This window comes from Xiphophorus maculatus, chromosome 11 (assembly GCF_002775205.1).
Source record: "Xiphophorus maculatus strain JP 163 A chromosome 11, X_maculatus-5.0-male, whole genome shotgun sequence".
NCBI classification, from domain to species: Eukaryota; Metazoa; Chordata; class Actinopteri; order Cyprinodontiformes; family Poeciliidae; genus Xiphophorus; species Xiphophorus maculatus.
Window position 1 is genome coordinate 23,694,247 of NC_036453.1, and position 18,019 is coordinate 23,712,265.

General features: G+C 40.4%; 2 protein-coding genes across 2 annotated transcripts; one reads left to right on the forward strand and one right to left on the reverse strand.

Moving 5' to 3' along the window:
* Positions 1–2,513: 2,513 nt before the first annotated feature.
* Positions 2,514–6,473, forward strand: LOC102220533 (transmembrane protein 88-like). Its single transcript, XM_005803618.2, has 3 exons — positions 2,514–2,881; positions 4,698–5,008; positions 5,327–6,473. Exons 2-3 carry the CDS (start codon positions 4,715–4,717, stop codon positions 5,603–5,605), a joined length of 573 nt encoding a protein of 190 aa, XP_005803675.1. The 5' UTR covers positions 2,514–2,881; positions 4,698–4,714; the 3' UTR covers positions 5,606–6,473.
* Positions 6,474–7,596: 1,123 nt separating this feature from the next.
* Positions 7,597–15,214, reverse strand: LOC102220267 (procollagen C-endopeptidase enhancer 2-like). Its single transcript, XM_005803617.3, has 9 exons — positions 14,859–15,214; positions 11,012–11,120; positions 10,679–10,937; positions 10,122–10,246; positions 8,869–9,005; positions 8,487–8,782; positions 8,321–8,398; positions 8,015–8,185; positions 7,597–7,909 (listed from the first exon to the last, which is right to left on the reverse strand). Exons 1-9 carry the CDS (start codon positions 14,945–14,947, stop codon positions 7,779–7,781), a joined length of 1,395 nt encoding a protein of 464 aa, XP_005803674.1. The 5' UTR covers positions 14,948–15,214; the 3' UTR covers positions 7,597–7,778.
* Between the last annotated feature and the right edge of the window lie 2,805 nt (positions 15,215–18,019).

Consider the following 18,019-nt stretch of genomic DNA (forward strand, 5'->3'; position numbering starts at 1 on the left):
TTATTTGAGGCCTTCCCTTTTGTTATCTTGGGATACAGTTTTCAGAAATTGTTATTGTTTTATTTGAATACCAACATTTAGTATGCATGTTTTTTTCTAATTTACATCACACAGGCAAAGGTTGAAGGTTCTCTCAGAAACCAAGTTTATATTCAAACCAACATATTCTTTCAAGTCTTGAACAAGCCTTTTTGTATTGTAACTCAAGACAAATGATTCTCATGGTTGGGTCATATTGTGGTTTTAGAAAAAACTTGAAATTGTACAATTTAAGGAACATGTAGTACCTCTGCGTACCTTAGACTTTATTTTTCTCTTTAGCTAAATCTGCATCTACATTGGCATAACATGGTAATAGCTGATGTGGCACCAGGTGGAGATAATGTCAACAACATCAAAATTCAGAAGAACTTTTTGAGCACTTGTGTATCTAGATCGGTGGTACTGCATGACACCCTAAAATAATGTATTGCCTCCCAAAGAAAATAAAAAAAGACATAGATTTATCTCACATTTTCAGGTTCACATTTCTTATGTCCCTCTGCACTGAATGCAACCCGACAATTTTGTCCCTCAACTTTAGTCAAGTCTCTCTGTATTTCAATATGCAAACCAGGCAAAGTGAAGAAACAGTCAGAACAGCTTAGAGTAGCCTGTTACTCTCAATAATTATGTGATGTGTAGTGAAGAGTATGGCAGCATTTTATTAGTATGAATGGCCCTATAAAGTTAATTAAAGCATGGACGTTTAGCGGAGCACATTTAGGTGGACAAATCAAACTAAAACATGTTCTTAGCTTCACATTTCTATGATCAAATTTCATCTCATAAGCAAATAATCTTAAACCATAAAATGCCAACCTAAAAAAATTCCCCACCCTCCCATCTCTCCCTCTTTCCATTGTTGTAGTTTCTAGTTCGGAAACTACAACACAGAATCATTTTGAAATTATCTCCTGACTCTGTGGTAGAATATTATCTAGAACCTGTTCTAAGGAGGTAAACTAATAAAGACATAAAAAACTAATGAATAGTTTTTCTTATCATTTATTCATTCATGTGCTTACAGTAATTATCTGCTACTGAAATCAAGCCAACTCATATTGCCACTGTTCAAAGGTTTAGAATCCAGGGATAATAGAAAACATCATCTTTGGATATTAAGTCTTATTTATTATTATTATATTCTAGATTAACATTTGAGCCGAATTTTCGCAAATAAATATTTTCATGTCTCTGTATTGTACTTCTGTCCTGTTCTGTTCTGTTCATCCAATGACCACTAGATGGCTCCACTGGAGCGGCCAGAAACTAACACAGTTCGAGAATTTTCCAATATTTTACAGTTCCAGATTATCCGTTTGGTTCAGGAATATTTTCCAAGTAAAACTGAGAATGTGATGAAAAATTCTAATCACTGACTCAAACGGTTTCCATATGCACAGCCTTAAAGTTGCTAATGAGTATAGGGCCGGCAACAAAAATAGCAACTGTTATGGGTTAGAAATCACCCATAATAACCTTTATAGGTGGGGGTCACTTCTTCCTGTCTCAAAATTCTACGTAAGAGGACGTGACTTTACCGAACCTGCAGACCCATCAGCATTGCAAAGTGGACATAACGTGAGGACAAAGCGGCGGATATCCCGACTCCAAGGACAGGAAGACTTCTCTTCCTCGACCAGCTCACTTAGAGACTGACATCCTCACACAAACAGCACACACTGTGGCATTGTTGACACCCAGTACACAGACAGTTGACTGCTCCCACATCCCGACCCTGGAGCCTTGGTCATGGTCACTTTTGATCATCGCTCTCTGTACCATTAAAGCACCTATACTCTTATTCTCTCCAGGGTCTTTACATAACTCTCCATGTGGTAAATAAATAAACTTAGATCTCTAAAATTAAGATGAAAAAAGAAACGTACCACTTTTACGCTTTGAATTGAGCCCATCTGATTTCTTATCAGTCACAAGACGGCTTTCTTCCCCCCTCCTGCCCCTCCGTAATTAGCCAGAGTACTCCCCCCATCCTCATTTCCTTATATTTGCTGAAAGCTGAGATCTGTTTTTCATCACAGGGTCAGGGGCCAAATCTCTGCCATGCCTGCCTGTGAAACACATCTGAAGCCAGTCTGGCATATAGCCTCTGCCCTCTTCTTTTTTTCCACAGAGCAGGATGTAGTTGCAAATCCTTTGATCATTGCATCTCTGCAATCAGAAATGTGCACTACTTAATGCCTTGACATGAAAGAGCAAAGTGAAAATCCTGCACAGTTGTTGCATTTCCACAGCAGCCTTATCAGTATCTGACAAGAGGAAAATGAGAAAGTGCTCAAGGAGAGTGTAAATGGTCATGTATTGGACAGCCTACTCTGGACTTCTCTAATCTATCCAAATAAACACTGTTACTCCCCAGGCCCCCTCCGGTACCAGGGGTTATCACAGACCCCCCCACTGCCAACCCACCCCACCTGAGCTCCTACTGCTGCCATTAGTTCAGCCCCAGCCTGGTCTCACGCTGCATTTGTACTGAAGGCAACACAGGATACAGGCTGCCCGACTCGTATCGTATCTTAAACTGGAGGCAGAGTGAGGAAACAGCATGTCAGGGAAGGAAGCGCTGAAGCTGCTGGGAAAGCACATTTTGCTCCGACTTTTCAGAGCTTGCTTCTGAGTCACTCTGTAGCAGGTCTGAGGCAGAATATAGACATTTTCTAACAACTGGTCAACATATGTGTAAGAAAAAAAACAAAAACAAAGAGTCAGGGATTAGAAACCCAACCTTTGTTTGTTGAACACCCTGGAGATCTGCAGAGAGAAGGTGTAGATCAGGAGGAAATTCTTGAAATTTCTCTTCGGCTGAGCTTCTCAAACGGTGAGTACAGAGGGGATGGGATACTTTCTGTGTTCTGAGTTTGTTATGGAGATGAACGATGGCACCAAAAGACAAGCGGGAAAGCTTCTCAGTGGAGAGAAATGTGGATGTTCAAGACAAACACTGGGATCTAATGCTTTTTAGGTTTGTGGATTGTCAGATTTGATGTCAGTACAAAGACTAAAACCCAAGTGTTCAATGACTGATTTAACTCTAAACCAAATGAAGAAAGCAGAGTTAGGCAGTTTATTAAACACAAGCTTGAAATTAATTATTAAACATAGTAAAATTATTAAAATTTGTTTCACTCTTATTTTATTATCTTTTTTGAGACATAAAATGTGTGCAAACTGTATCTGAACAGAGAAATACTAAAATATAAAGGTTGAATGTAACAGTTGTGGCCGTTAACACAGCTCTGGTCATGGGCGGCATGTTCCATTATTGTTGCTTGCGGCTCATTGTTCCTGGGTTGATGGTCATCCTGAAGTTTTGCGGTGGGTGGAGTCATCGAAGCCCATTTCCTTCCCACGAAGCGTCACGCGTTTATCTGTGTTAACGTTCCACGCGTTTCATCACGCTATTTAAGAAACCATTACTTAATGGCCCGGGCCCTTCATCAGCGCTTTGTACGTGTGTGCAGGAGATCAGCCAGAGAAGACTTTTTTTGATCAAAAGAAAATGGACACGATTATCTACTGAGACTTCATCGGGAAACACAAGAGGAAACCGTGCAGGGCCTAAAGTTTCCACTTTAACGGCAACAGCTTCAGTGTATTTCATTGGGATTTTTAAGTGGTAGACAAACACATGCTGGGACTCAATTATGATTGGAAGAAAAATAATACAGTGGAGGAATGTATTAGCTTAGGGACTCCCTGAATGGCTAAAATCAACAAAAAATTGAGAGCCCTTCTAAAAGGCCTTTTAACTGCCTATATTAATAGTTCAAACACCAAATATACCTTAATATGCATTAATGTGCATACTGGATACTGTTTTGGTACTCCAGCAGAAACTAACATCCACGGTCTTTCTTATTTCCCTCTTGGTGGTTCAGCCAATCAGACTCGAGGGTACAAAAAAAAAAAAAAGCAATCCTGGATTGGCTGCTTTGCTAAGCGCCTGCACATAGTGTTGTAAAGTAGATTTACATGTAATTGTTTCAGCTTAGCAAGATGTATTTTCTTTCTGGAGAGTGAAAAAAAATGCAACTAGCCAAATTTTCTGCCAATATTTGGAGTTACATTACACAGAAAAATCTGCAAATAGATGAATCTGCAAATAACTTAAGAGAAAAAGTAGAATCATTCCACATTTCTTACAATGACAATCTGAAAGGTGTGGTGTATATTTCCAGTCCCTTACTCTGATACCTCCAACTAACATCCAGTGCAACCAATTTCTTTTAGCAGTGACCTGTGTGTATATTAATCTCAAGATTAGCTCTCCTATGTGTCCTGCAATTTTTTATTTTATAGAGTCCAACTGATGATAATTTATACATCTAAAAGTCTGCAGTTTCAGACCCTCTGATCTGGAAGAAGGCACTTTGGTACGAAATGACATTGTTTGGGAAAACTAACACTGCACATCACCCTGAACACATCACCCCTGCTACAAAACATGGTACTTGCAGCATCATGCAATGGGCTTTTATTCAAATTTGATTGCAATTATTTGAAAAAAATCAAAGGGTGTAAATACTTTTTTGGCAGGGACTCACATTTTAAAAAAGGCTGATTTCCAACGGTGATACAATGTGGATCATTTTTTTACACTTCCGGGCTGATGTGGTGACACCGTTTCCCTGCAGGACACACAGCAGAGACGATGAGTCTGTCACGGAACGGGACGCTGGAAAAGACAATGTCTGAAGCCCGGCCCGCCTCCAGAGCGGGGTCGGCGCTCGTGGTGCCGCCCCCTTACTCCCTGGGTGGTGGCGAGGCCCCGGGTGGCCCCCTGGAGCTGAGGGGGTCTCTGGACTGTTGGGCCTGCTCTGTGCTGGTGACCGTGCAGAACCTCATCATCGCGCTCATCAACGGCGGACTGGCCAGCATCATTTTCGGCGTCATCCTGACCCCCGCTCTGGTCATGATCACATTCGGATTCCTCTGCCACTCCACAGTAAGGACTTGAACTTAAATCATGCAATGACTTGTTTTGATAGAAAAGAAGAAGATGTTTTCAGTTTTTCCAGGGATTTGATATTGTTTTCTCAGATCTCGCTGGAACTTTCTGGAGCTGAACTTTTACCGTCTTGCAGCTGTGACATGCAGCTCAAGCTTCTTTGCTCAGTGCATTATGGAGTGTCAAATTACACTAAAAACAAAGAAGAAATTCCAGCGGATTCCCTTGCATGTTGTATTGACAGAGTGGAAGATTTTTCATCTACTTTTCTTCTTGTACCTTCATCTACTCCTCATCTCTCCCCCCGTTCTCCAGGTGCAGCCCCATGGAACGTCCTTGTACTGCTCAGACCTGCTGGACGACACCAGCTGCGTGGCTCTCCTGGTGGTGGGCTTCCTGTTGCTGACCCCTCTGCTGGTGTTGGCGCTCGCCGCCTACTGCCGCCTGGCTCGGCACCTCCAGCTTGGCATGTGCTTCATTCCCTACAGCCGCGCCGTCTACAAGAACCTGCCCACCTCACGCCAACAAGCAGGAGGCTGCTGTGGCCAAAAGGAAGGAAAGGAAAGGGATAGAAAAGGCAGCGTTTGGGTTTAGGAGTAGAAGATGGATGGGCAGTGTAGTTGTGAGCAAAAGCCTAATTAAATACCCCCCAAATATCTCATCTTTTTTTGCTTTTGTATTGTATTTTTATTGTCATTGTTGCGTTAGTATACTGTTTATGGAAAGTGTTTTATACCTGTTTTACAATAAAATGAGCATTTATCTGCAGAGCTTAGAGTTTGTACAGAAGTGTGAGCAGATTGAATGAGAATGCTTAGTGGGGTCAGGAGGATTGCTGGTGCCTACCTCTAGCTAACGTTGCGGGCAAGAGGCAGGGTTCACCCTGGACAGGTCGCCTGTCTGTCGCAGGGCAAGACAGAGACAGACAGGACAAACAACCATGCACACACACACGCAATTTAGAGAGACCAATTAACCTGAAAGTCATGTTTTGGGACTGTGGGATGAAGCCGGAGCACACGGAGAAAACATGCAAACTCCATGCAGAAAGACCCCGGGCCGGGAATCGAACCCAGGACCTTCTTGTGCAAGGCAGCAGCTCTACCAACTGCTCCACTGCTCCTCGTGAATTTCAACCATTTTGGTGAAGTTAGTGCTGGGCAATAAAACGATTTCATCAATTAATTTAATTTTTGATTCATGAAGATTCAACTTTAGGAAGGTATGGATTTCTTTATACAGCTGTTGGGTCTCCATAGCCACTCAAAGTGGCGTCATCAAGCCCAAGATATATCATCTTTTTTGACAAGCACATTTTACAGCTTCTATTTATTTTTACTTTGAATTCTGGTCAACTTTATGACTGGACATTATGGAAAGGCTACAATTTTGAAAATATTTTCTGTCATTTATAATTTCTTCTTTAGAAGTAGGGGGGGATCAATTAAAAAATGGACTGAACTTAAATAGGTCTTTTCCAATTATTTTCACAACTCAAAGCACTTTCCACTACAGTCACATCCACAAACACACACTGAAATCAAACCTTTCACAGGGCGTGTCGTGGTGGCGTAGGGGTTAGCGCGACCCGTATTTGGAGGCCTTGAGTCCTCGACGCGGCCGTCGCGGGTTCGACTCCCGGACTCGACGACATTTGCTGCATGTCTTCCCCCCTCTCCTTCCCCGTTTCCTGTCAGCCTACTATCATATAAGGGACACTAGAGCCCACAAAAAGACCCCCTGGAGGGGTAAAAAAAAAAAACCTTTCACAAGACGACTACTCTACCAAAAGAGTCACGTTATGAAGAATTTTGAGTCGTATCGAGCAGCCCTAGGTGAAATACATATTCAGATTTCAGCAACATAATCAGGGTCATGAGTAAATTTCATATTTTGTCAAGACACAACCCCAAAATTTGAATGTAACACCAATACTGGTGGAAAGCTGAATTTGTCAATGTATTTCTGGTTTGCAGTAAAATATATGCATTACCTCCATTAAAAAAAAAAAAAAAATTGTCATAACCTTTCTGCTAATACCGCATAACTTTTTTATAGAAGTAGTGTGATAACATAGGAAAACAATCTGGGTTTCAACCCATATACTCAACTACTCATCACAAAAATGCATTTTTTCTGTAAAGGATTTTTGCCAGGAATTATTGTTACACCACAGAAAAAAATGACCAAACAAACATTTTCTCACTTTTGTTGCAATGTTAGCATCTGGTGGTGTCCAAGAAAGTTTAGTCCTGGGTTATTTAGGTCTCCATGGAATGTTTTCTTTTTCTTATGAATTTTCACCACATTATTACTATTTTTGATCTAAATTTAAACTTCTTGACATCATTAGCCAAGGCTGATCACAGACTACCATTAACAGGTTACATTAGCAATTATAGGATGCAACATAAGGACAAATTATTTTGAAGCAATACTGTTCCCTCCCACCCACTTGTTTCACGTTGAGTACGATGAAAAATATTCTAGTATGACTAAAACAATTATATTACACCGGATGTCCACAAGGTGGAGACAAAGTAAACACCTAAGCAAACACATTACGGACACGGAGCACTCAGAAGTGTTAAACGTGATTTAAAACCTTTATTTATAAATATATGCATATGCATTACAAATACAAGGTTCAGTAGGTGTTTTTACAAAATAATATATATATTTTAAGGTTGTATATAAAATAAAGTTCGACTGTTTTGTTATATTGTGTCTTTATAGTTCACTCTGAACTGTCGGAACATTTTTGGTCTTAACATGGCTGGTTGTTGATATTCATCAGTAGTTTGTGGTGAGCAACTTTGTATGGAGCAGTGAATGCACCAGGCGCCAAGGTGCCACGTCCCTCTTCATCCACCTGACCCATGAGGATGTAGTTGGCGCCTAACAGAACAGGTGAGACAAAATATCCAGATTCATGATTTCTCATCATTTTCAGGCAAAAAACGCAGAGGAATGTTCATGTAAATGAATTTGAGTGGTTCGTACCTCGGCGAACCAAAGGACACCTCTTGCACTGTGACACCAGCTTCACCGACATGGTCTCTCCAGCCTGCGTGATGGTCAGTCTCCCTGATTTGTAGGCCTTAATGAGGGAGATGTTCATTGAAACGCTCCCTCGGGGTCCAGGGCCCATAGAGGTGATGGTTCCAGTTATCACTGAAAAACAACAGCGTTCAATTAAAACACATCATCTTAGAAAAAAAATGAAACTTTTAATTCAAGTAAATGTATTCAATCATGAATATGTTTACCAGGAGTGGAAATAACTTATGACACCGACAGGAAACATACCAAATTCACTAGAGCAGAAACTGTTCTTGATGGTTCCAGCTCTCTTACAGACTCTGGGACACAGTGGCTTCTGAGGACCTAGAAATTCAAAAAATACACATGAAAAAAATTGAATTAGATCTAGTACTGGGAGCCTTCTGAAATGTGTGCACACATCTTCACCCACCTGGCCTATTCCGATTTGGCACTCGCCTTGTGGGTGAGACAGGGGGAGGTGGCACATATTTGGGGGCGGCGGTGGTGGTGGGGATGGGGACCCGTGCAGTGATGGCTGGTCGCTCAGGTCGGGCAGGTTTGACTGGACGCCTTGAGGGGGCAGAACCGACACGGGGCCTTGACTTGTCGATCGGGGGCTCAGAACCTCGGGGGATGCTTGTATAGTAGGCGAAGAATCCATCGGATGTCACGCTGAGGTCAGACACGAACTGGACCAGCAGCTCATTGCCATTGGTGATGATGGGTCTGAATAGGAGACGAAGCAAAGATTTTGAATAAAGGAGCAAAGTTTTACAGCGTCGTAGTCCAGGCTTTGAAGTACTTCGCCTTACTGAGGTGTCTGATCGCCACAGTATTTTCCAATCAGGCGAGAATCATCTCTCTCTCCACCGTTAAAAAAGGCCACATAGTCAAACCGGCAGTAGGTGTCAGCCTCCAGAACGAATTTGTCAAACTTCACCTGGATCACCTGTAGCCACAAAACAAACATAAACATGGAGGTGATCTGTGTATCTGGGGGTGAACATGTGTGTGTTTGTGAGAGGGAATGTGATTCTAGTATAAAGTGCTTTCATGGTTTAGTCCAGTGCTTCTCAATTCCGGTCCTCAGGCCCCCCTGCCCTGCATGTTTTAGGTGTTTCCCTGCTGCCACACACCTGGATTGAATCTATGAGTGATTAACAGGCTTCTGCAGTACTTGATGGCTGCAGAACAGGTAATGCAATCATTTGGATCAGCTGTTCTGAAATAGGGGTACAGCTAAAACATGCAGAGCAGGGGGGCCTGAGGACTGGAATTGAGAAGCACTGGTTTAGTCTAACAAGAAAAGCCCAAAAATAAATTCAGTCAATTTACCGTGAAACTTATAGCTTGAATTATCACACAATACGTGTATATGCTGGGTTCAATATACTACAGAACTAGGATCTATGCCTGAACTTGCATCCTCGACTCAACTGTGTCAGAAAAGTTGTGCGATGTGCCAGTTGTTGCCCTGGAACGCTAACCGGCAAGGCCAAATGAAGAGGATGCTAATAGCAATACCAGCTAATGCAATCATACAGTATTTCTCAATGTTTTAGCATTTCAACATGAAAGTCACATTTTCACAGATGTTCTACCATGTGTTGTGTTTTGCCAATTTCACTGCAGAAATACTTAATCTTACAAAGGACTTTTTCTCCAGTTTCTAGTGCAAAAAACTTGGTACACATGAAATAATGCAAAACTAACTTAGAAAGTAACTTTTCAGCAAGATAAGTTACTTATAAGGGTAAAACAAATTCCAGTTCCACTGGCAGACCTTTTCACTTCTAACATGGGTCATGTTGTACTACAAACTAGAAAACAAAACTAAAAAATTCGCAAGATTTTCTGTTTTTGCTGTGTTAATGATGCAGAAATATTCAGAATATACAAAATTAGACCAAATTAGAATTTTAGGTTGCAGTTGGTGGAAAACTGGCTAATATCACAAGTTGATAACATTTTCTTCTCCATCACCATGGGTAGCTGCCCCCAGCCTCTCTTATATGTATGCTCGCTCAAACAGTAATTACATGCGGTGAATGAGTGTGCCACTAACTCTGTCGGGTTCCACAGTGATGAGCCAGGAGCAGGTGGTTCCTGGTGGGTACTTCCCGTCTGGCCAGTTGGGTGTTTTGATCTCTCCCTGGGATTTTGTCATCTTCCCCCCACAGGACTGCTCCCCTGAGACGATGAGTTGCAGGTTAGGCCTGGAACCAGGCTGACTGCGTGTCATGTGCTAATTAAAATCATGTCTGCCTTAAAGATAAGTATCTGTTATGCAACTGGGTTAAAACACAACTTTTCTGGAGGAATTTTGGAGCTTTCTCCCAAACTAGCTTATTTCATGTGAGTAAAGTTTGCAGTCAGTTGTTGATGCATCTCCTTCCATCATCATGCTAAACCTTTAGCAGAAGGTGTTTAGTAAAATTCAGAAGTCTTTCAGTTTTCTCAAGAGCTACTCTTCATTTTTGCTTGGTGTGTCTTTGCTAAGGTCCTAAAAATTGTGTCTTTATCTTGACTTTCATTTTCCGCAATAACCCTATCCCTAAAGAAATATGTTTTTAAGTGGAAAAAAAAGAATCCTCATTCCTTCCAAAAAATGTGACTACATACCATTTACGTAAGGTTTAGTTCCAATGAAATGAGCCAAAAACCCTCTGGCCTGGTTCCCCTCATCAGTCACCATCTCCAGCATCATGGTGTTTGTGGTCGATACCTGAGTGCCGGGCCGGAAGGTTCCACAGAACCGACCTAGTTTTTGCACCAAGTTGGAGTGGCCGTTGTAAATATCCAGATAGTCGTAGCGACACTGAGAGTCAGCCTCCAGGTCAAAGATGCGGAAGGAGAGCGAGACCACGTTTCCCTCTGGGACCTGGAAACCAGATGAAGCATTTGTGAGTAAGAGGAGCTGGCTGTGAGAGAGCCAGTATTCAGAGACTGACTCACAGTGATGCGCCAGGTGCATTTGCTGTTGGGTTTGTAGAAGCTGGGGAAGCCCTCGCTGCCAACAAAGCCTGAATCAGCAACCAGGTCTCCTCCACAGTAGAACACAGGCCTGCAATAAGGGAGTCGGTGAGACTTTATTTTATTTAAGCTTTTTATTCCCCCCAATAAAATCTGAATTGGCTTGATAAGACAAAGAAGCATCCAAGTTTAAGAGAAGATAAGTTCTGTTAACACTGATTTACTCACACTTCTACATCTAGTTTTTGTTTTTAAAATTCTTTTAGAAACAGGTCAGCGCCTTCTGTCATTGAGGAATTGCTGATTCTGTAACTTATGATGTTTGGAGGGAATTTTCCCATAACTGACGTAGAACTAAAAGAGATTGATTTTGATTGATTTGCATGGATGAGGAAGCCCACAACACTTACATTCCTAAACACATACTAACATTTATTTTATTGGAGACTCAAAAACAATTTTAGCAGTCTGTCCAACATGTGTTACCTAAAAAGAATCCTTTATTCTTGTTGAGTTTTACTTTATTTTTCTGCAGCTGTCAAGGAATGTAAAGAAGTGACATGTGAAACAGTTGCAGATTTTATGTTTATTGCGTCTCTATACATACTTCTATATAAAGCGACTTTTGAATTTGTACACATTCTGTCACAATTTCCAATATATTCTATTGGGATTTTATATGGTAGACCAAGAAAAAGAAGCAAACAACTGTGAAGCAATAGGAAGTTTAAACATTTTTAATTAATCAAATTCTGAAAAGTGTGGTGTGCAAAAGGAGGGTCAGGATAGACGGACGTAAATATAAGACGATCTTGAAGAAAAACTCCTAGTAGAGGCAATGAAAGACTTGAGATTGGGGCAGTCCAGTCAATTTGAATAAACTTTAGGTATTTATCTCAATTAAATACCTAAAGTTGCAAAGTAACACTTTATAGTTAGTCTGCAAAGTGTCACTATAGTTACTCTACAAAGTGCTGAGTACAAAAGGAAGCCATACTTCTCAGATTAAACATTTTGGAAACCATGTATCTTTTCCTTTCATTTTACGATTAGAAGCTATTGTGTGTTACTTTGCTGATTCAGATTTTCCAGTATTATTTGTATATTATGTGCTAGCATATTTCCCTGTGTTCCAAAGTGTGTTTTCTGCTAATAATTGTTCGAAGTGACACTGTAAGAACATTTGTTGTTCTTTTATTCAGCAGCAAAAATAAAGTCACAGATATTGCATAAAAAAAACATTTTATTTAACAGCTGAACATTCTACCTTTGACAAATATAGCTTGAAAAAAACACAATAGGAAGATATCATTTAAAATTTTGTCCAAGTAAAAACAAAAACAGAATTAATACAGTGATCCAAGGCATTATTTCAGGATGATAACACATCTGTTACTACTGATCTTCAAGACTTTTCTTCTTGATACATATACATATATATATATATATATATATATATATATATATATATATATATATATATATATATATATATATATATATATATATATATATATATATATATATATATATATATATAGCAGTCTGTCTGTCTGTCTGTATATAATATATATATATATTATAATATATATATATATATATATATATTATATATATATATATATATATATAGATAGATAGATAGATATATATATATATATATATATATATATATATATATATATATATATATATATATATATATAGATAGATAGATAGATAGATAGATATATATGTGGTGGAAATTGCTACAGGATTCATTCTGGAAAATCTGATGAGTAGAATGTTGGAACCTGACTGGTGCAGAAATGTTTTCCTAAAAAGCAAGAGAATGTGGAACAAGGTAATGTTAATAAGTGTTTTTTTTTGTTTGTGTGTTTTGGCAGAGGGGTTAATGCATTTTTTCTTCTTCAGTAATAAGCAATTTGCATTTGAATTTTTCCCCACTATAAAACTATCAATTTTTGGCATTAATCAGGACTACGGAATAACATTTTTGAAGCCATTTTTCACCGAACCAGAAATTTCCATTGCTAAATAAAACTGTTTTATTTCGTCTATCTTCTTTATGCGATCAAAACAAACAACTGACTGATCATCCGCCAAGAGTCGGGATGGCTTATCTTTTGCCTCGGATTGTTGGGCGTCTCTGTTTAAAAAGCTAGCTGTGTGTGGGAAATGGGGCAGAGAGGAATCACACAGAGCAAACTAAACAAGTCTGGACTTGAATTCGGACTCACTGCAGCAGCAGGGCTTTCATCCTCTGTTGGGGGTGTTACTCACAACATCCTATTGAAAAACCTTGCATAGACATTGGTTAAATTAAGCACTCTGTGCATTAAACTGTAGAAAATCAAAAAGATTTACAAAAATGTTAATAAACTCTTGCTTACAATTTACGTCTGCAATAAATCTTTTATTAAATGGTAAATGGACTGAACTTATATAGCGCTTTTCCAGTCATTTTGACCACTCAAAGCGCTTTACACTAGAGTCACATTCACCCAGTCGCACTCACAAACACACACACATTTATACACCGATACGCAGATCGGTAGTCGTAAACTTTATTTGTCCCCTTCTGCATTGTTAAGGGATTTTATGGAATTGTGCAACACCAATGCATTATGCAAAATATTTACAAAGTTTTTAACAGCTTTGTGGAGTCTAAACATTTTGTCCATTCTTCTTAGCAAATTAGCTCCAGCTTCTTCAGATTGGATAGACAGCAGCATCAAGTCTTGACTGGGGCCATTCTAACATGTGCTCTGCTTTAGCTTTGTAACTTTGGCTGTATGTTTAGGGTCTCTGTCCTGCTTAGAGACGACCCTCTTTCAGCAGTTTCAAGTCTTTTGCAGCGTCCAGCAGGTTTTCTTCCAGGATTGCCCTGTTTTAAGAATCACCCATCTCACCATCAGCTCTGACCAGTTTCTCTGTTTCTCTGTTTCTCCTGAAAGAGATCCCCCATATCGTTTTACGTCCTAAACCAGCTTTTTCATGACTTTATCCCTGTCCCATCTGCTGTGTTCTTTAGTATTTGTGATGTTTTTGTTGGCCAGATTCCACTGAGAACCTCTGAGACTTGATTCAGTGATTTGATCTTCAGTTATGTGTATGGAGTCCTTAGTAAACTTTCTTGCAACTCTTAATTAGAAGCTCATCGGAATGATGCCATGGAAAATATGTGTTGCAATCAAAGCTAGACAGTGATTCATTAGTTTTTTGTTGTTTTTTTATGGCCAGCTGGCATGGTCTGGTGACACAGAAACAGCAGTCACTACATCTTGAGAAGCAGGAGTCTTTAGAGTGAGCACACAAGGAAGTAATTGGCATCTACTTTAAAACTGACGATCCACTTTTACAGCCGACTGACAATTCACAACATCTAGAGCTGATCTTGTTAATTAGCTGCATTCCACACAGACAGAGCTCCAAGGAGGTCAAGAGAATGTTTCTGCGTAGATGAAGTCATGTTGCATAGCAGCATGTCTCTGCTCAGTTCTGGCTCGAACTTTGGACCCCCAGTGAAGTACTCTGGCTGCTGAGTAAATCCCTATTTTCCAAAGCAAGTGCCAAGTTTATTTGATTTGACCCCCTCCGACAAAGGCATAAGCATTAGCATCCGAGCTAGTCCGAACTCTACTTATCTCCCGATGTGCCTCAAAATCCATCAATGAAACCCCTAAAAATACTTGAAAAAGCAAATCCGAGATCACTTATTTTATCTTTTCTCTCATATGATTCCTCAAATGAACACACAATCGTTCAAATAATTACACATGACTGCAGATCTTTTTCAGTGCCTTTCAGACCAGATGCCAAGCCTTACCTGGTGTAATTGGTCTCCTGAGCCTTTGTCCATCCCAAACTAAGAGACAGGAGCAAGAGGAGCCCCCAGATGCAGTGCACACGCATCATGATACACAGCTTGTACAGAAAGCAGAGCAGACTGTAGCAGCAACGAAAGAGGGGAACGGGACACGGGAGGTGAGGAAAGAGGGGAGGAGGTAGAAGGAAGCTGTTTGGTCGGAGTAGGCGGAGAGAATGAGCGGAGTGGACTCAGAAAAAGGTGGGTGGGGGATTCAAGAAAGGATAGAGATATAAGCAAAGATTCTGAAAGGAAACTTAATAGTAGAGGGGGGATGATGTTAGCAGCTTGTGGAGGAGGAGGTTTTAATGGGAGCCAGATGTGTCTCTTAGAAAAACCCTGGGCTCTGTGTCTGGAGTGGACATCTAAGAAAAGACTTTCTCTTCCCTGCAGATAATGTCTAGTTCTACTACTACTTTTAACGAAGGTTTATAACCAAATTGAAGAGTAGTGTAGCCACTCACTTAAGAAGGGTGGGACGTCATTAGAAGGGTGGAAAAAGTATAGATGGAGCCAGAGGCTGAGCGCGGGTTCTTAACAAGTAGGGCCGTAAATCTTTGCATTCCACAGCAGACCAGGGGTGGGATCTTCCATCTATGAACCAGGGTGCTACTTATCCATAAAATCAATCGCTGCAACCATTGGCAAAACATAACTCCCACACAAAATCTAAAGAAATGGTCTAAATGAGCAGTTAGCTGTGTTTCCTGAACTCCGTGGGGTCCTTTGGCTCCACAATCCACCAAGACAAAAAGTAACACCGAAGAGGGGTGGGATATTCTTTTTTTTTCTGTTTGGGAATGGGCCAAACCTCTGACCTAAATTACTGAGGCCAGTACAAGGGATATTATTTTTAAGGATTCTTAATAAAAGTCCCTTTTACAGACTGGATCAAGCACCACAGTGGATCAGATGGGATAAAATGGAAACACAAAGCAGCATCAAACCAAGCAAATTCTTTGCAAATTACTGCCAACTGGAAAAACTTGGAAGTCTTTTTCAGATTTTTTTTGGGGGGGGGGGTTTGCTGAAAATTAGAATTTCCTTATCCAGCTGTGTTTGTGTTGACCCCAAAATCTTGACAGGCATCAACAGGAGCAGGAATGCAGGAGGTTGCTCAGCTGCTGCTATGATATGGGGGAGCAGTGATGGCAGCCAATACTGTAGGTTTCCCACACAAACTCTGAATGAACCCTTCAAGTGGGACTAGCATTCCTTCAGGAGAATCCAAAGGGAATGGATGTGGGAGTGCAAGACCAGTGTGGGAGCAGATGATTGTGGTGAAGGCATGGGTAAGGGAGGAGAGGCAGGAGGGGACTGGTAATCAGACAAATGGAAAACAAGCCTAAAGCGATCTGACAGAAAGACAGATTAACGAGGAGAGGGGCTGCTTTCGACTGAACCCTGGGGTGAGGTCATGTTAAATGTCTCTGTGAAGTAACAAGCAACTGTTTTTACTTGACACATTTTCAAGTCAATGAAGCTTCTCTGTCATAACCCATCCTTGTTAGCAAAAACTACATTGGATAAAGGAAAATGGTTGAGTGGAACTCGTGGTATACGAGGGTTAAAAAAAAAATCCGAACAACTCATGGGGTTCTGCGAAACCATCAGAGACACCGACAGACTGGTGGTTTCACAGAGGTCATTTATTACAGTTGTTTTTGCTTCTGCTTTCTCCAGATGTGGTTTGTCTTACATCTACTGTCTACAGTTCCAGAAAGAGAAACTATCCAATTATGGTTTGTGGCAGAGCAGGACAAGTCTCACCAGTGAGAGCAAATAGAAGCATTGTTTGAAGAGAATCAATTAAAGGCTGAACTTTTATTTAGGCTTTGGTTGTGTTCTTCTCCCAGACTCGAAGGATGGTCTAGCCTACAACTTAACAACTTCAATCATTAGATGCATATTTGAATTTATTGAGGATTTTTACTAATCTTATTAATAGAGGTTCAGCTTTATGCATACACATTCGGTAATATTTTGGTTGGCAAGTTTCTGAGAAATCACACACTTCTTGCCGCTATTGATGAAGTTCTGGCATAATAAAGATTTACTTGCTCCAAATTCAACATTGTTGGTTTTGGAACAAACAAAGCGAGTTAACATGAAAACCTTCTCTTTGTGGCCTCAACCCACTTGAAAATGTGTAAAAATACAAGTAGAATATGTTGCCAGAAATTTACCGGGACCTTATCGAGGGCTACAAAATCTGTATGGCTTATGCAACCTCTTAAGATATCTTAAGTTAAATACATGTCTTTGGTGTTCCTCCGTACTGTCCGTCTCAACAATAGGTTGAAATGTAAAGCATGTTTATCCACATTAAACCCACCTACGGCCACATTATGTCAGCGGATCCACAATCCATGTCATGCTTAGTAGACAGGGTGACACCTGGTGGTGAAGATTTAAAACTGCACCTCACGAAGTGGTTACGTGCTTGCGTTCAAATCGGTCCGTTTGTATTAACAGGGACGTTATTGTAATAAGGGGCTCTTAACCTATGTAACGCTCTCCATTCGTCTTGTGCTTAAATCTGGCTCTGACTAGAAGAAGTCATAGCAGCTCAGCTTAAGAAAGAAAATAAACGCAAAAAAAAAAAACTAAGCTTGATAGTACTTATTCTGTATCTGAAGTGCCTATTGGCATCTCCACAGTCTCTTCGTACATATTTTCATCGAATGACTCAAGTACAAAATGTAGAGACGAGGAGACGCGGAAGTCTGAATGTCAGCGGCCTACGTCACGTGGGTTTCAAAATAAAAGCCTCACACTGCACTATTTAACAGTACACTGTACTACATACTGCATTACATTGGTGCGTACTGCTGTAGAGAGCAACTTATATTGTTTGCTCTCCATTATAAATCACGAACAAATAAAGTTTATCTGCCACCTGTTTGAGCAAATACAGCGTTTGGCTTTAACTAGACGACATATTTTAAACTCCTACGCACTAAAGCTACATGAGTGATATGACTCTCACGTGGAATAAAAAAGAAACAAGCTAATGAGAGTTGGTAATAAAAATAAGTGTTCAATAATCATAAAAATTGTATGTCTTCCTCATATGCCGTTCTGATGGCTCCAATCAAGGTATATCTAAATGATCTCTTTGC